This window comes from Gallinula chloropus (assembly GCF_964237585.1).
Source record: "Gallinula chloropus genome assembly, chromosome: 17".
NCBI lineage: Eukaryota > Metazoa > Chordata > Aves > Gruiformes > Rallidae > Gallinula > Gallinula chloropus.
The window spans coordinates 5,947,654-5,967,286 of NC_140102.1; the positions used below are offsets into that span (position 1 = coordinate 5,947,654).

General features: G+C 42.5%; 1 protein-coding gene across 1 annotated transcript; it reads right to left on the reverse strand.

Moving 5' to 3' along the window:
* Nucleotides 1–2,088: 2,088 nt before the first annotated feature.
* On the reverse strand, nucleotides 2,089–18,438 carry PPP1CC (protein phosphatase 1 catalytic subunit gamma). The gene is made up of 7 exons (XM_084271810.1): nucleotides 18,288–18,438; nucleotides 9,020–9,151; nucleotides 7,673–7,903; nucleotides 5,538–5,642; nucleotides 4,376–4,599; nucleotides 3,780–3,914; nucleotides 2,089–3,354 (listed from the first exon to the last, which is right to left on the reverse strand). The coding sequence occupies exons 1-7, from the start codon at nucleotides 18,340–18,342 to the stop codon at nucleotides 3,265–3,267; spliced, it is 972 nt and encodes a 323-aa protein (XP_084127936.1). The 5' UTR covers nucleotides 18,343–18,438; the 3' UTR covers nucleotides 2,089–3,264.
* Nucleotides 18,439–19,633: the final 1,195 nt, after the last annotated feature.

The following is a 19,633-nucleotide window of genomic DNA, read 5'->3' on the forward strand; positions in this document are numbered from 1 at the left end:
ATTTCAGTCTCAGCTGCCTCCAGTAAACACCAACACAGCCAGCCAATAATTGGAAGGCACCAGCTCAGGGCTGGAGCTTCAGATAGCAGATCTTCTCCCCAGAGCTCAACAGACCCTTTTCAGTGCCAAAGGCAGGTGCTGAGGAGAAACCAGCCTGTTTCTGCTTCCCCATGAGCCGAGTCACCCATACTGCCCAGGCTCACATGGTCCCCCAGCACAGCTGCTGAGTGGAGGCTCCTCAGGCGATCACAAACTTGCATTCTCCTTGTCAGAATGTAAATCAAATCCCAGCAGTCCCCTGAGGCAGTACATCGGGACCAGCCTGGTGCCCAGCCTGTGACTTAAGGGCAAACCCAGCATTACAGGGCCAAGAGCACCGTGTTACAGCTGCCTCACTCCAGGAGCTCACCTTAACCCTCTCCCCAGATAGCTAGCATATCAAACTCCCTGTTTCCACGCTTCTTTTTGTGGGAACAGCTCACTTGGTCACAAGTCAAGTCCCTGAGACACCCTGAGCTCTTGGGATGGTGGGGGTCAGGACTGTGTGCCTGAGCTGCAGGGGGCAAAGCCCAGGGACTCTCAAAAACTCAGAGCCCAGTGCCACCCTCAGCACTGCCAGCAGCTGCTGTTCCCTTAAGGCAGGACATTGGGACCATTGGCCCCTGGCAGTGAAATTCCAGCATGAGGGAGGGTTGTTGCAGGGTGTCAGTGCTGGAAATTGGCAGCTGCTGCTCCTCCTCTCTCTCCAGCAATACAAAACCTCAACAAACAGGCATAAAAGGTGCCTCTGAACTTTTGATCACAACCTGTAGCAAGACCAGCAGCACAACTGTCCTTCCTGCCACTGCAGTGGAGCAGGAACCTTCCTGCCTCCACCACGGTGCTGTGGGACTTCCTCATCCCAAGCAGCTGGGGAGCCTGACGTACATGAACCACCCCGGGGGAATGCAGCCAAGCAGAAAACACAGCCCAGAATAGGTGTCTGTGTCACAAAAACTGCATTTGAGGAGTGAAAAAACAAGTCAGAGGAAAAAGGTGTGACAGAGCAACAGGTGGAATGAATGGCTGGTGAGCTGGTGGTTGCAGAGACAGGTTGATGCATTCCTGTTGGTACAAGTCAAACAAACTGGTTCCACATCAATATTATCCACTAGATCAATGAAACACATGCAGGTGGCTGTTTTACAAGGAGGGAGAAAAATTATAGAGCTATAAAGAAAACCACAAGTGTGATTTAAAAGGTGAAAGTAGGTTTGTGAGTGAGGCTTTAACAGGCAATCTCTGACACAAGGTCTAATGAGCTCATCAAAAGTTACTAAGGAGTGGTTTGATTAACTAGCTTTAGGGGGAGGAAAGAGGGAGGTAGAAAAGTCAGAGTAGGAAAAAGGCTCTTTGATTTGGCAAATACATTAAAACCCCAAAGCAATGGCTGTGGACTGCCCAGCAGACACTTTCTCCTTAGAAAAACTTGAAGCAAAGGGAAACTCTTCTGCTAGGCAAGGCAGAACCAAGTCAGTGGTTGACCCGAGCTGTGACAAGCTCCATAAGCAGCCACTGCTCAGCTGAGCAGCTGCACTGGCTGAGGCCACCCATGACTTCCAAAATCCCTCCAGTGCTTTCCACAAGGCACACAGCAGAGGTGATGAAGGAATTCAGACTAATTCCAGCGAAGGCCAGAGTTGACTGCCTGGAGTGGCCATCATCTCCAGCACAGCCTACTTCAGCTGCAGTTTACTCAACTCTTCCTCTTCACTACAAGTTTAGTTCTTTAATTAAGAACCAGAGGAAATTGACCTTGTTCTCAGCAAAAACACCCCTAAGCCCAGCAAAGCAGCACTTTCACTCAAGGTAAACCACACTCAGCACAGCAAACAAACACAGACTGAGGAGTGAGTCCTCCCACACACTCATCTCTGGGTGCCGCTGCAGAAGTGACCCCAACCTTCTCTGCAGACCCACGGCAACACGTGAGGGCTGTTGGAGCCCCTCCTGTTTAAGGGCAATGCTCCAGAACCAGATCCAAACCCAGTGCCTCTGTTTACCACCACACCAGTAGTGCTTGCTGCTTAGACAAAGCCAAACCAAGAATTTGTGGGTTTCCAGAACTATTTATTTGTCTAAGTCTGGTCCTCTGATAGCAGAAGGGTCTAAGTTGTGATAAACTGACACGAGAGGATTTAACAATTTCTTCATTTAATAAGTGATTTTCACTACATGGTATCGTACACTGTTATCTGTTCAAAAAAGAGTAACAGTTTTTTAAAAAACAAGATACTGAGATTTTATATAAACCAGTGATCAAGGTGGGCTTACCACGCTCTTTTCTAGGTTTCTTTGTAGAACAAAGTCCTTAGGCTAAAATGCACAGAACCATTCTGGCAGCTCTGGAACCATTTCCATACTTTCAGCTTTCTGACAGCCGCTGCCGCAGGACTGGTGCCACCATAAAAAGGTCCACTTGATACGGAAACTGTACAAGAATGTGTTGACTCTGCCCATAAATCGAACAGCACAGCATTTCTACTTGCAATTCAGTGCCAGGACTTCCTTTTCTCTCCCAGAGGAAGGCGTGAATGGGAAGCCCTGCCAGCTCAGTGAGGGTGAGGGGGGTCATGTACCAACAGTTTTCTAAGTGAACTTTGGCTTCAGGAAGGAGACACAAACACTTAAAATAATGGCTTTAATTTTCATTCGAAGTATGCAGAGAAGGGACGTGTGTCTGAATTAAATATACATCATGCCAGTGAGGCTGGCAAGGTTCAAGGTTACTTCTAACATTGACAGCAATAAAACTAACGTGTACATGGCAAGACATTAAAAGAGAAGCAATCCCTTTAAAACAAATTTCAACATAAAAAAAGTTCACAGTGGTTTGTATAAACAGTATGTAATTGCTGACAGTAACCAATCTCTACTCTGGCAGCACACTAGTGCCCTCTTTAGATCCTAAAGAAGAAAACAAGCATTTACACTACTTGGTGTAGGAATTCAGAAAGTCAGTTGTACAGTTACCCCTAATGGCAGGGTAAGGTGCTGTGGAGTGTACAGCTGTAACACCAACGAAAGGGAAGTTTACAACTCTTTTCCAGGGAAGGAGAAAAGTCTTTCATTTGCTGTTACAACCAGCAAATGCCATTCATCAAATCAGAAAGAAAACCACAAACACATTATCTATTTTGAGCAAGCTGAACAGTACACATTACAGTTTTAAAAATGAAGGTTATATACTATAATACAAGTCCCAACAAGGCAGTGCCAAAGCGACTATTTCTTTGCTTGTTTTGTGATCATACCCCTGGGAGGCGTTACGGGTCTGCTGGAGTTGGGTTTCTTCTTCTCCGCAGGTTTCAAAATCTGCAAAGACCATTCAGTTGTTTAGTGAAACCTTTTGGCTTCAAAAGGATCAATTAATTCACTAGTAAAAGTGTTATACAGGTCATTAGGGCAAGATATAAGTGTGCCAAGAAATAAACACCCTTCCTACTCAGAGCTAGGATGGGGCTTAGAGCAGCTGATGGGAAAGCTCATGCCAGTGCTGGCCAGCTCACAGCTGACTGCTTTGCTCAGATGGTTTAATTCTGGGGTTAAACAGCTCATCTCACACCAGCCAGGTCTTAGCACTTTTTTTTTTTGAGTGCAAACACAGCCCTGTCTACAGGTATCTGCAAAGATCTATGTGGAACAGGCATTACAGGTTTGTAACAGTAAAGTATCAATTCAAAACAGAGCACATTTAAAGCATGACTACAACTAGGATGTGACAACTTCAGATACCGTACCTGAAATGAGCACATTAGAGTTTCATCCACACTCATCATTGCACCCGCATTGTCAAATTCTCCACAGTAATTTGGGGCAGAAAAGAGAGTTACCAATTGCCTTTTTGCAAAAAACTCATATCCATCTTCAACCACCTTTAGAGACAAAAGCAGAAATATTAGACTGGGCAAATTCCTCCTGCCAAGGTGCAAAGCAGCATTAGCAGAGCCAGCAGCTGAAAAACCAGGTACATCTAAAGACCATGAGTTCCAAACTTCTGCACCAAAACAGGAAGATGGTCACAGGATGCAGTTCAGCAGAGCTCACAAGCAATGAGAACAGGATTCTGCTAGATCCAAGACAATCTTGTCCAGGAATCAGAGCCACTGTTGATATGTATTAAGAAAACTACATTCATTACGAAGGTTGTTGAACATTGACACAAGTTTTTCAGAGATAGGAGAATCTCTATCCTTGCAGATACTTAAAACTTGGCTGGACAAGTTCCTCAGCAGCTCAGGGCTTATACTGGTTTGTCCTGCGCTGAGTAGTGTGACCACCTCAGACCCCCATGAGCCCAAATTATTCTATGGTTTAATGTACAAAACTAATATACCTGGTGAGCTCTGCATATGAGATCCAAATCATGTTTATGGAGAAACTTAGCAACCACTTCAGCACCGAACGTGAAGGACACCCCTCTGTCATTTTCACCCCATCCTAAGACATCCTTGTCGGGGTCAGACCACAGGAGATCACAAAGCAGACCCTGATCTGGTACATCGGTGGGGCGCATAATTCGCCTTATCTGCTCCATTGACTGAAGGTCTGGTGACAAACCTGTTCAGACACACACAGTCCACATTTTAGTCCAAGTCTGCTCTGCCAGACTGAGTTCAAGACAAAAGCAGCTTGTATTCAAACTGACCCAGCACTGCAGTCCTACGTAGCTCTAACAGCAATGTTAAGTGACATTTTTCTAATCCGGCATTTGTTTTAGAGCTTTTGTAACAGATGAGAAGTCACTTCCTGAAGATTTACTGGGAGCAAGATACACAAAGCCATTTCTACATTTTATAGGATTACACTAATCTCACTGTAATATTTTGCATGTGTCTGCTAAAGAGCTGGTATGTAAAAGAGGCATTAATACTAAAAATCAGCGTATGTTTATTTTAACAGTCAGGCCCAGTAAGATGAAACACAGTATCAAACAGACCTCATACCATTTTTCACCAGGATGTCTCCCTGGGCAACTGTAATTACTTGCAAGTGATAAAACATTTAAGGTGCAGTATGTATTTTATTACTTTGACATCTGCATGAAGCCTCACACAGCATAACAGCCGATTCCTACAAGTGAAGCACCAAACCCATCAGGGTGGATGGAGCTTTGAACAACCTGATCTAGCAAAACATGTGTCCGCCCACAGCAGGGACTAAATGATTCTGCTAAATGATCTTTAAAAGGTGTCTTCCAGCCCAAACCATTCTATGATTCTAAGAAAATATATGTTTTCAGAGTACATAAAACTCCTCTATCAGAGAAGTCTAAAAAACACCTAACAAAGATTCTTTACTCACCTTTTAGTATGAAAAGCAGATCATTGTGTCTGAGGCTACAGAACTACCAGCTCAATGATTCACAAAACTGACACTAATCAAGCTTAACCCTACTGCACACCAGAACCAGGGTAGAGAAAAACCCCAATTTCTGAAGCTTCAGCAACACAAACATGAACCACTTCTCAAGTATCAACTCAGGCGCTGTTACTTACCTCCATGACAGCAGAATATTTTCTCATCCACAATAGCTGCAATTGGTAAACAGTTAAAACAGTCTGTGAAGGTTTTCCACAGCTTTATGTTATATCTTCTCTTACCTAGAAGATATTTTGGAGGAAAAAAACCAGTCAATATGCTTTTCCAACACAACTCCAAACAACATAACATGGCTGCCTTCAGTTTACTAAGACTTACAAAAAGTTAGCATTAAAGACTATAGACAATTTATCTTCTCCAATACCCACTGACATACTTTATTGCTTGTAAGAAAGTCACAAAGGTCTCTCTCAGCACGGCAAGGTGCTCTGAAGTGGCTCTGTGGGTAGCACAAGAACATTACACTGCTGGCAGCCAGACTCTCCAGTCCCAACTTTGCTTTGGGAAATCATCCCTTGGGGAATTTGATCTATTTCAGAAAATCTTGCTGTCTGCTGTTTTCTTTAGGGGAAAACAGTAATTCTTAGACAGCAAGTTTTCTTTGAACTTCTGCTAGTGCTTTACCACATGAAGTCTCTCTAGGCAAAGAAACAGGCCTGAAAAATGAAACTGCTACAGCTTTACTTTTAAAGGGACTCTCCCAACAGATATGAACCCTGAACATATTTGCGATATATGACTAAGCCTGTGATTAATCTCCGAGGAGTCAGTTCTGAAATACCACACGTCTCTGCTTCCTCACTGAAGGAGAACATGATGGAGAGTACATCTTGTAAGCTACAGGCAAAGTACGTCCCACAACAGAGGTTGTAAGAATGCTTCAGTGCACAATTAAACTGTTTTACCTGGATTTATTAAGTCACATCCTTTGGAACACAAGCATACACTTCTACTCCACAGCAAAAGTGATTGTTATGTTAGGGTAAGAACTACATGAAGTATTTGTCACAACAGACCTTAACACGCTCTGCAGTGACAGAGCTGGTACATTGTGTTCAAAAGGAGCACTATGACACCAAATAAACACAAGCACAACTCTTAAAAGGTTGTCACACTGGTTCAAGTAACAACTAAGGGTTTGCAGACACTTCACCCTGTTTATGAAAGGAAACGTGGTTTTGGCCAGAGCAACAGCACACAATACAGCAGGGCTGCTGCCAGAGAAGGCCGAAGTCTTTTTCTTTCCTTAACATTACAAAGTTACAGATCTTAACACGAAGTAGACTGCAAGCACCACAACAGGACCACAAAGACCAGCCCATCCTCCAAGGTACCACACAAGCATACATCATGATCCCTCAGATGAAAGGGACAGAAGTTAACTTTCCTAACACATGAAGTAAAATTCTCTCATCTTTCACCAGATGACCTTATGAACTTTAACAGCACGTACTAGTGAGAACTGTTGGTTAACACAGCAGCCAATAAACAATATTACCTAACTGCATCCTGCTTTCTACTGTGAAGACTAGACTCACCATAGTATTGGGACAAGGACTTATTTCCCTTCATAAAGTAGGGCAAGTTCACCCCCAAAGTGCTGTCCTGGTGGCCAGGGTAGTTAATATTCTTTATAGCAGTCAGTGTAATGCTGTGTTTGGGAGTTAGGATGAGAGCAGTGCTGATAACACACCGATGTTTTATAGTTGTTGCCAAGCAGTCAAGGACTTTTCAGTTGTTTGTACTGCCTGCTAACAAGAATGTAGGGAGGACACACAGCCAGGATAGGTGATCCAAGCTGGCCAAAGAGGGTATTCCATTCCAATTGCATCATGTTCAGCATAAATGGGGGCTGGTGGGAGATGGAGCACACAGCTCCAGGACATGCTGTTTTGGGGATGGTCCAGTTTTGGGATGGCTCTGAGCTGTACCACTTGAGTTATGTGGTTTGGTGAGAAACTGCATCGTGTATCACCGGTTTTGTGTATTTTTTTATAAAGTCCTATTACTGTTATCTCTCTCTGCTGTCCCAGTACACTACCCTTACCCCAACCCACAACATTTGTTTTTTGTTTTTCTTTTTCCTCCCCTTCCTCAGAGAGCATGACTGCGTGGTGCTCAGCTCCCAGCTGGGGAAAAAACACAAGTACACAGAAGGAACTGCAAGTCAGGAAAGAATGTCTAACACTGCAACACTAGCACCTCCCAGCCTGCTTTCCCAAGCCAAAGATGCACAGGCAGTACTACTTACATTCATCATAAAACCCATAAATTCTATTAATGCTGGCACATTCATGGTTCCCTCTGAGGAGGAAGAAATTCTCCGGGTATTTAATTTTGTAGGCCAAGAGAAGACAGATGGTTTCTAAAGACTGTTTTCCTCTGTCAACGTAATCACCAAGGAACAGGTAGTTGCTTTCTGGTGGAAAACCTCCATATTCAAAGAGTCGAAGCAAGTCGTAGTACTGCCCATGGATATCACCTGGAAGAGAGTATTCAGAAGCAACATGTAAGTGACCCTTTGCTACAGTCTTTGATTGATTCTAAACAAAAGGAATAGACCTTCAGCAAGAAAAACGCTTGCAGTTTGCTACTGCCTACAACATACTTAAAAATTACAGTTTATCTTAGTGTATATAAAATTACCACACAAGTTTGATATCTATGTAATGCCATGGTTAACTGCAGTAAGATGATGTAGCTACTTAAAAATAATCAAGATTCCAAGAAACCAAATGCATGCTGAAATGAAAATCTGACATCTAGATAAATCCTATACTTGGATAGTGGCTAAGAGATCAGAAATCTTTCTCATTCTCAGTACTTTCACACAGCTTCAGTAATACTGATAAAACACTGACCACTTGGGGAACTTGCTTTCCTTTGTACTATCTCTGGTGTTTTCTGGAAACACTCCATAGTTAAAATTCCAGCAGTGAAGTTGTATCGAAAATGAAATTGGTATTTCTGCCTTTTGGTTTAATTCATGGGTTTGTTTCTGACAAGCAGAACACTAAATCATGGGTTTAGACTACCAGGGTTATAAATATTGAACAAGCTACTTCAATTTGAAGTAAATCCTCAGTGTTAGAGTAGGTTAAAAAACTGTTTGCTGGAAGCTTTTAACAGTGTATTTATTGAGGCTTTTATTTAACATTCTTTATTCTTTTAGCATAACTAAACATGTACATGTGTGCAAAGTGAGCACCACTGCGTACAAGTATGGTGAAACCGAACAAGAAAGTTCCAGCAGGATTTTAAAATATTGTCAAACCACTCTTCAGCTCTGAATAGATTTTATATCAATGGAATAGTTTTTCCAAAACTTCACATGACTCCCTTCTCCAAGACACCTGGTGAAACTGGACTTCTGGTATTTGCATTAGTTTATTCCTGATTCAAATTCCCATGTTCGTTACCTCCTCTCCACTCCTCCACACTAAGCATCTAGTGGGGCTTTACTTCCCCTTTTCCTACATTCACTTTGTTAGTGTCATTGTTAATAAGTAAATGTAGCACCTGATATTTGTCTGTTAAAGGTCTGGATCTACCTGAAACCCCCTTAAACCAAGTAGCAACTCAAAATCACAGTACTCACCACATATTTTCAGTGGAGCTTCAAGTTCTAGTAGAATAGGCTGACTGAGAAAGATTTCTCTGGATTTCAAGCACAGTCCTCTAATTTCATTCTCTTGAAGCTGGACATTTTTACCTGGTTTGGATCCTCGCACTGTGGGGAGGAGTCAGAGGTCAGTTATCAAAATCAACAACATCCCTAGTGCTATTTTAAGAGCCCAACTAAGTGTCATTGCAATAGAGAATGAGAAGGTAGCAGTAGTATCAGCCTGTTGAGGTGAAATTTCACTGCTGTGTTACCAGAGAAAAGGTAATATGTTCTGTTTCAGTTATACATTACTTGAACAGAACTCATGGCTCAACACCTCCCCCGTTAAACATCACATTTTAAATAGCATCAGTTTAGTTCTGTTTAGTTATAAAACCCATCTTGGACAATGTGACTATATATACATGTGTGGGTTGTTGTTTTTTTTAAATGAAGCAGTTACACTTATGCTGAACTTGAGAAAAGGAAGTCTCCCTTTTAATCATCAACAGCATAGCTCAAGTGTGCAAGCCATCTTAAACCATCATATAAACCTTGCCCAAGACAAGACTACAATACCAGTAAATACTGTATTGCCCCATTCTACACTGCAGTTAGGCATAAAAAATGCTAAGCACAGGACTGGAAAGTCAGAACTATACTTAAGGAAACATTTTTGGATCACAGTGACAAAACACTTCTCCTTGAACACAGTAAAGCACAAGCCAGTAGGAAATCAATCTCCTGGCTTCAGACTACTCCTTCCACCCCAATCCTTCAACCTGCTCCATTACAGCTTCGACCTCATCACTACAACAATTGACAGTAGCTGGTTCTGTTCAAAAGCCATCAAAGCTTTCCTTCCTAGTCTGGACAACAAGCTTGGCCAGAACAAGTTTTCACAGCCACCAGCACAGCTTTCCCTCCATGTATTTATCACCCTCCGCCCCTTCCAGCCCCCATACCTGCTGCCCAGTAATACAAAGGATATTTCTATAGCAGCAATGCTGAAACTATGCTGAATTGCCTCCAACATCATTCATCAGGGTTAGGGTAAGACTAAAAAAAATTCTGATTATGATATTACTGGTGAACCTTGTTGTATTTTTATTTGCTGTCAAAACCACTGACAATATAGAGCACTGATAATGCTGAAGCAAAAAAAAAAAAAAAACAAAACCTGCAGCAACTTCTTATGGAATAAGAGCAGTCATCTACAACATTGCCTATTGGTTTAGCTGTAAATCTAAATGACCTTAAAGCTTTAGCCTCAGATGCCTGGAAACACTCTGACACCACCTCCAGAAACACAATGGACTGTGAACAACTCATATGGCATTGAGACCAAAGAATCTATGCTTTTATCAAAATAAGACTTGGTCTTTAGATTAAAAAACCTCAAACTCCAAAATACAAGAACCACAAGAACTGACACATTATTATTTTCTTGAATAATAACCTTTTAGATACTACTTCAATTTCCTTCCCTTGATACAGTTTAACCTCAGTGAGAAGTCTGGAACCTACAGATGACTCAAATCTCTGCACCATCACTGTACGCCTTGCATTGTGAGAGCTGCAGTGGGACAGGCTGAGGTGAAGGGGTAGCAGGGGGCATGTTTTAACAAGAATAAGAAAACAGTTGCATTCCAAAGAGATTACAATTTCTCATTAGCAAAGAAGATTTTTACTTTGGTGCAAGCCTCTGATCAAGAGTAGAAAACATTGCTCAGTAAAAGCGCATGTGGATGAAGAATGATTGTGTAACACCCATCCATAAAACCAAGGGTCACTGGACACAATCTCTACCAGTGTTACTACCTAAACAATCCTACCCTGCACACTGACTCCCAAAGACCCCAGTCATGGTGCCGCAGGCTACTCTACAGAAATACTGACAGTACCCTAAAACATACCTTCCCTCAAGCAAGCTTCAAAATTAAACTTTAGTTCAAATTACAATGTATACTGACATTGAGATAATTGTAGGTCAGAAGGTGTGGCTTTCACAGTGTTATCTTTCAAGCAATACATGTATCACTCTGTGCCTATGTATTATCCCTCAACACTGTCATTACATGGCAACCCGGGAATTACCATTAAACTTCATGTCTTCCATTAAAATATTCAAGGTAATGAAGCATATAAATGAAAGTTAAATCTTTGTCACAGCAGTTTATCATGCATGAGGGTTTTCATCCACACAGTAATTCTGTCAACCACACAGCAATCCCAAATGCTCCTGAGCAATGAGCAAGTTACTCAAAACGCCAAATCTCCAGAAGCAATAAAGAAGAGAAATTTATAGAATAAAATGATCAGCTAGCTGAATTAGAAATCTTACATTTTTCCCCTACTCTTTAAAATTCACCTTCGGTTTTGTGGTAACACATTATATTTGTATTCAGTTTTCTGAGCAGCCAAAAGATCTTTTTTCTTGTTAGAAATGGCTAAAACATATCCATACATTGCGAAGTATTAAAAAGTACGCAGACTATGTAATGCACTGACTCACTATGGCTCATGAATAAAGCATATGCATTTATTTTTGCTGAAGATTAAATGAAAAACCTGAAAACTTTCAGCTACAAGTTTTCTCTCTCCAATATATTTCCACAGAACCAGCACAATCTTCATCCAGTTTTAGTCAGCTGCTTGCAGAAAACCTTGACAAGATAAAACACTGCTTTTATTGCAGTTTACATAAATTCACTAGTAGAGATATCAGAAGGGTGAAAGAAAACCAGGACAACTTGATTCAGTTCTGTAGTTCAGCACACTGCCTGCCAATGACATTCTGACCACTTTTGTCAGACTCAGCATCAGCAAAGAAGAAACAAGAGTGTTCAGTTTCTTCTAACATTGACCTATATATTCTGAAAAGCTGGAAAAATAATTTTTGGCTTCAGAAGAATCAAATATGCAGAAATGCATGTTGGTTTGAGAAGCCTGTATTTTTAGTGCGAGGATTTTCTCATCTGCAATGAAAGAGCTGGCAAGGAAACGCAGGATGTTCAGTCTGAATGATTTCTTAAAAGGTTTCTCTGAGTCCCTTTAGTCCCGACTAAGAGAAGGAAAAATAACACTATGGAAAACACGTTGTGTTTACTGTTGCTTTTCTCTGCTTTGGAGCAAAACAAGGCAGCTTGTAGAGATCAGACAGTAAGATACTAATTGGCAGCTTGGTCATAAAGTCAAAAGAGCAGCTCAATAGTACTGTACACGCACATTTGTTCTTTCAATGCATAAAAAAATAACCTCTCCGAAATGACAGCCTGGAACTGACAGCAGGAACAAGCTAAAGATTAATCAGTTGAAGAAAAAAGTCATCCCATTTCAAATAATATTTTATTTATGTCTTGTCTCAACATACTGTGGCACTATTTCTAGACAGTAATATATTCCTATCCTCTTTTAGGCAGAGATGCTCCTGTTCTTAAAAATCCTTTTCCGAGAGCTTGAATTTCAATATCCAGTCAGGGAAGCCTTCTAACAAGTAAAATCTTTTCCAGTGTACAAGTTATGAGAAGATCTGTAAAAATAAGCTCTCCCCTGGATGGAAAAGACCACAGAAAAGATCCCTCCCTAGAGCCTGGAAGATCTCTGGAGAGATATCGACTTAAATGTGGGTTCCAACCATTAAAATTAACATTGCTTCCCAAGACAAGGAGAACTGTTGGAAAGGACAACAGATACCGACTCTAAAATGAAGGTGTATTTTCGAGAGGTGAGTACAGTACAACAGCCGCCCAGCAGAGGGGGAAAGGAGGTTCCCGGAAGCAGAACAAGAACCTGTCATTTTGGTGAAGCATGGCTGCAGCTGCCGGTTAAACCACCACCTGACATCCAGGGTAACTTTTATACATTTCTCTGTTAAGGATAAATGGGTCAAGAACTGTGGGATCTAGAACACAGAAGACCAGATGAAAAGACCACATGCATGTAGAGTACAAAAGACTTCTACACCACATCCCCATCACTAGCATTTTCCAGTGCCTGTCTGGTGCCACAAAACCCTTCAACGAAGGCCAATACTATTATAAAATCGAGTGCATTACCTCATTCATGGTTAACATGAAAGGCAGAGGTACTTACAAAAGTATTCAAAAATACTAGAAATTTCAGTGATCCAAACATCTCATCTTCCTTCAGTATTACATTAAAAGAAGCAGTTGAAATGCTGTCAACTCAAGTGCCAGAATCAAGTTCTCACAGAAAATGTTTTGAAGAAATCAGACTATCAGGTGGCCAGTTCATTTTTTAGCCTATTAAATGTCTCACTTTCACCGTATTTTACATTACAATCTCTGCAATCCTAGAGACATTTCCAAAAATACTGCAGGTTGTTTTTAATCTTGTTTTTAACAGTTCCTGATGACAGTTTCACATTCAGTGTTGCACCATAGACACAAAGGGAATAAATAACTTGAAAGTGGTTGATGTAAGAAAGACTTTACTTCACTGCAGGCACTACCAACTTTGATCAGATCATTTAAAATTCAAAATTGAAACTGAAACAACTCCTCAGTGCCCAAGCCTCTGAAGAAAGAGTTCTAGTCTACTTTTTGACATAAGTTCACAGCACCACTACCAGACAATTGTGCACAACTACAAAGTTTTCATCTCACAATGTACTTCCACAGTGGAGAGAGCTTCGCAGCAGCAGGTACTCAACACTGACTACATACTCAAAGATGACAAATTTCTCTAGTTTGCTGACTGGGCAACAGAGTTTAACAAACTTATTTGAATCCATGGCAATGACAGGAACATAAACCTCATCTTCAAACACTGAGCCCCTATTGCCTGTTACTAGAAACTGCTGCAGCACAGCAGGAAACAATTAATGTTAAGCTATGCAAGCTACAGAAAATGACCTGAGTTTGAGGTAAAAAAAAGCATGGCTTTTAGACAGTTTACCAGTTTCCCAACTCATCAAGTGAAACCCGACCACATGTCAGATTCACACCTGAGATTCAGACAGACACTTAACAGTTATACAAAGCTCAACAGCAAGCCACCCTTCAGACCCAATCAATGCTACTTTTAGGAGAAAGGTGAAAAAAACCCAAGAGAGCACATCTGTAAAAAACAGTCTTCTCTGTTGTCAGCAAAAGTTTATCCGCACTCTTTGGCTCAACTATTTTTAATAACTGGATGATCCTCTTTCCCCATTTAAAGCAAATTAGAGAGAATATCTCCTTGACAGCTATACAACAGGCTTTACCAGGAATAGAAATCTGTGGGTGTACAAACAGGAAAGTTTTGAGGATTTCAGAGTCTTTTTGCTGATTTTAGTGCACTAACCAGGATTTAAACTTTCACAATGGCTACTCCCCCCATTCTAGCCTCACATGGCTTTACCCTAAGTAGCCTCCATTCATTACTTAAATTTTCCCTTAATAGCATTTGCAGAGGCTGCAGCACAGAAGAGATTTTCAAAACCATGTTTCAACTTGGGTTGCACTTACATATGTTGAAATTTTTATTTAACCCTGGTTTTTAGCATTTCCATGGTAGGACTCACGTATTTCCATATTGTCTTCTAGATGCATTACTACAAATTCAATTTTTAAACCAACCCTCCTTACCCATGGAAAAGCTGCCAATGTACAAAATTAAGGCAACGGGTAAGGGGCTTGAGCTATAGGAACACCATCAGATACGGCGCGGAGGGGATGCCGTGCTGGCACCCAGGGAATCTCAGGATTTGTCACTCATTTTTTGCCTGGAGCTGAGCAGGAATCCTGCCATTTCCTGGAGCCCTTTCCATGACCACACAGACGCCACTGATTTTTCATCTTAGAGGGAGCTTTTCTAGCACCTTCTTGTCTACTGGCAGTTTTGACTTAGCACACATGGAGCTGCAAGCTCAGAAGCATGAAGTTACTACCTACAATACTCTTTCTAGGAGAGTAACTTACTCTTGCGTTCGTCCCTTCTTATTCCTGCATGCAGTGAGTTCCATAAATACTCAAGCCAGTATCTACTAAGGACACTAAGTAAACATTTCAATACTCAGCACAGGTTACTTCTATTTACTATACTTTAGAAGCCTTACCCTTGTAAAAATTATCAGTACAATTACTAAAAGTGACATTAGACAACTTGTACTCATGAAATAGTTCCTAGCAGAGCATTAGTAAAGGCAGCAACAAATGTAAACTCAATTACAGCAAAAAAAGATCAGTATGTTCAATGTTTTCATTGAACGGCTTTTCAAGGTTGAGGGCAATGTTAATGAAACATGGTTCTTTGTGACATTTCAGTGCCAAATAGGTTTGTACTATAAATATTTTGGAGCAAGAAAAACTCTTCAAATATTTAACTTAGAATGAGAAGCTAAAGATAGACTCCCAGGCCTCTTAAAAAACAAATAACTACAGCTAAATAGCCTAATGCAGGTAGGAGAATATCACCATTTGGGGGGGGAAGTAAGAATAACATCAATGTCATTTAATAAGAGAAGTCAGAACAGAAAACTAGCAACCCCCACTCACAAATACATTGGTAGCTTATATTAAGAACAAAAGCAAGAATAATTTATTATTCACCCTTTAACCACTTTACCTCAACCATTAGGCTAGATTTACACCTGGCATAGATAGCTCTCTTGGTCTCGTCAATGCTAAAGCATATTACAAGCCACAAATACCTGCTTACCTGTATTATCTCATTGACTTGAAATATTTCATCAAATATCTCCTTAAAACTTGGGTTTGTTCCCTTTAAAAAGGAAGGGATTATACCCCTGTACCTATCCTATCAAAAAAAACAGCTAAACTGTTATAAAATATGTAAGTACACAGTTTAAAGACAGATGTAATAAAATACCCAATTGCTATAAAAACTGAAGCTTGCAGCAGGATTTGGGCAACTCAGTTTGTGAGCTGATCATTAGAACAGATTTTGCAGTGTTTTCATACTGAGTATGATTTTCATTTGTGCAAAACCTTGTCTGAAAAGGGCATCTGGTACAGGACACACCAGACTTTGTATAACTGACATTATGCGGTTGTTCTACTGGAACCACACTGAAAGAAGAATTCCTCACGTGCTCCAACTCTAAATAGGATGAGAATCCTTACATACAGAGATTTATTTTTCCTCTCCATCTAATACCATGCAGACCTCCACTTTAAAAGTTTGTCATGCACCTAGCCAGACTAGATAGTTATAATTTCAGGGAAAGGATGAGTCAAGAAAATTTCAAGCAACCAAAGAGAATGGCCTTTGCATGGTAATTCACAGAATTTAGCACTCCATCAGAAATGCTGCGTTTGCTAAAATGCAGCATCATTTTACCCTTTCTGGAAAAAAAAATATCTAAATGACAGACTGCTGCAAAGATCAATCACTATTCTGTCTGGAAAATGTTTATAATAGGCATTTAATAAGGAAAAAAGCACTAGCATAGGTTACTACCATTGGTAATTGTTTTAAATATTGAAAGAGAATCCTTGCCTCAAGGAATCTGAAATCCCAGCTGAAACGTCAATAAGGGAAGAAATTAATTCCAGTTCTGGCAGCTGACGCAACCTCAGGTAACATCTTTAGTTGCATGAACCATCTCTTAAAAGATCTTGTCAGCAAACCTCCTGAAGCCTGATTTACGAGCTCTTATCACCTCCAAATATGTAATACTGCTATAAGCTGTGTAAGAAGGCAGCATACTGACACAAATTTTACTAATTTTTAAAACTTTAAAAAAATTAGAGTCTGTTTCTAGGACTACCTTATTCCAGTTTTGATATTAAGAACCTTGACAAAATCACACTATTACACTAGGGGAAACTGATTAAGAATTGTGACTAACACCTGCAGTAAAACTGAGCATGCATGAATATGTCACCAAACATGACATGCAGGACCTGACATCTACAAATCCTACTACTAAAGACACAGGAAAATCCTGATCTAAATTTATGAAGGGAAGCCTTTAACTAATTTAAAGCAGGGCAGTTTAAATTGGTAACAGGCAAAACCCAAAATGGATCACAAGAAAAGCCCTATTTACTTTTACTTATTCTAGTTCAATAATCCTATTTATGCATCTATAGGATTTTTAACTCCAAATAATTTCTAGAGTAGCACTGTTCCTCTGCCTGACCTTCTGCTATCCAAGCCATTACACAAGCAAAGTCTTCTAAGAAAGAGAAGGTGTAATATAGCTGAACGATATTTCTTCATCATTTGCCTCTAACATTTAAGATGACTTTATGCCAGATGGAAAAAAGTTAAATCCCTGACCAAGCTCTTCAAGCATTAGTCCAGATGAGATGCTGTCCTGACATATGTGAGATGAGTCTGGATCAGGCTGGCTTCCTTCTCTGAATATTTATGATTTTTCTTGATGCCTGGAAGAAAATTTGTCATCTGCTACTTTTTTTTTGTCATCCTCCTTTTGCCCTAGGAAAGCTCAGACAAGTCTAGTCCAGTGCTGACCCCTGTGAACCGAGGGGTGATGCTGAAGACATCCCCTAAAACTTCTAGGTCTTCCTTTGATTTGGAAACTACCATGCAACTCTTTCCAACTCAAAGCACTAACAAGCACACGACAATAAACCGTTCTACATACTGTTTGAAACACCAAAATCCAACTCTCTGTTCACACCTAAAAAAGCCACCATATGTTACAAATTAAGAGCCAAAGTGCTATGGTAGCGTTAAGGCAGGCAGCTAATCAAAGCTAAACCCACGATATCCTGAAACCCATGCAAGTCTCCTCCTAACTCTCTGAAAAGCTGCCTCAACGCTCTTAAAACACCCCATGTCTGATCTCCAGAGTCCCACGACTACCCAGCCAAGCACAACCCCCGCGTGCACGTGGGGAAGGCAAGAGAAAACCCCGGGGTTGTTGTCATACACTTTCCCACGGAAATAATACCGAACGAAACGTGTCCTTAGAGCTGCAAGGGAGGAAAATAAGGGGGCAGCCGGCTGGTTCCAACACCGCACCGGGAGCGCAGAGGGTATCAGAGGGCAGCGAGGGCTCGGAGACACACAAGCTGAGGGAAAAGTTGGGGCTGAAGGGCAGAGCCGCGCGGGGCGCCGGCGGAGCCGGGCCCCGGCAAGACAAAGCGCCTCGGCGCCCCTCCATTTTGGTCCCCCCGACCCCACCGGGCGGGCAGGACGCGTCCTGCATCTCGCGGCGGCGGCTGAAGCGGGACCACGGAGGCGCCGCACGCGCGGGCTCCCGGGCACCGGCCTGGCCGCCACCCACCCCCACAGCCACCCGCCCCGTACCTTCCCCGACCCTCACCCTCCAGCAGCCGTTGGATGATGCTGTCGATGTTGAGCTTGTCTATATCCGCCATCGCCTCTCAGCGGCCGGGCGGAACCCTCCCCGCGGTTCCCCTCCCTCCGCTCGCTGACTTGGCCGGCCCGACTTCTCGTTCTGTCTCGTTTTTTCCCCTTCCTCCTCTCCTGCCCGCTCTCCTTCTTCCTTCCCTCTCCTCTGCCCCCCCCGCCCCCCCTCGGTCGCCGGGCTCAGCAGAGACCCAGCACTGAACAAAATGGCCGTCGTCTCCTCAGCGAGCGAGCCCGGCGCACGGATACTACGAGCGCGAGGCGGCTCACCGGAAACCCTTTATAGGTTGGGCGGGAAGAGCGGGGCGGGGGAAACGCTCCGCTACCGATCGTCCCGTGCTCGCGGAATCCTTCCGCTCACGGGAGGTGAAATAGTGCGGCGCTGCCGCCTCCCGGTGTTGGGGTTGGTAACCGAGATGGACTCGGGTTTGTCAAACCTGGCCGTCAGCTGGGCCAGCAGTCTGTTTGGTGTCTGCCGGGGCTGGATTTCTGCCAGTGTTGTCTCCCCCTCCACGTGTTTGGAGACTGCCTGTGAGGCAGTGGTAGACTTGGTATGAGGCGGATGGCATGACTGGGGTGTACTCTCCCTCCACATAATGGCCATCTCCACGGCCCTAAATTGGGATCAAAGTCGTGCCTGCGGCTGCTGTCTCCCTCAGGAAGTGCTGCAGCCTGTGGGTAGAAGGCCTATGGTGTGTGAGGGGCCTTGCTGCTGGTAGGGGCCTCAGGAGATGTCAGCAGCAGATCAAGATGGCCGTGGCCATGGCCCATTCCTTCTCCTTGCACACCCCAGCCATGGACACGCAGGACACCCCACATGAAAGTGACTGCCACTCAGCATCCATCCATCCCCAGTTCTTACAAAGTGTGTTGCAGTGGCTGCTGGGCTTTGAGCTCCTGTGCCTGGAAGTCTCTGCAGCTCCACCAAGCCCTACAGCCCCTGAGCAACTTCAGACACGTGGCTCTGCCCCTGCAAATACTTTAAAGTAACAGTTGTACAGCTCTTTGAAATCCTTATGGGTGGAGAGATTAGCCTACACTTTCAAGAGCATCTTGCTATTTTATTTCACACTTCTGCTATTATTCTTTTCTATATGTAGCTACAGCTTGGCTACAACCAATTGAATGAGGTTCTGCTCATAAATCCAATTGCATTTGCAAGGGAGATGGGCTGTGAAGGCCTTTCCCACTGTTCAGTTTGCATCTCTGATTAAATATTGTATAATTGCTTTATTTACTCCCGCTTCAATTTGCAGGGATGGCTGCATCAACTTCTTCCTCCTTCCCTCCCGTCCCGGT

Coding starts and splice junctions, on each gene's coding strand:
- PPP1CC (XM_084271810.1), bottom strand. CDS start 18,342: ATGGCGGATATAGACAAGCTCAACATCGACAGCATCATCCAACGGCTG. Junction 5,643..7,672: donor TTATGGGTTTTATGATGAAT/GTAAGTAGTACT, acceptor AATATCTTCTAG/GTAAGAGAAGATATAACATA. Junction 3,355..3,779: donor CTCTAATGTGCTCATTTCAG/GTACGGTATCTG, acceptor TGGTCTTTGCAG/ATTTTGAAACCTGCGGAGAA.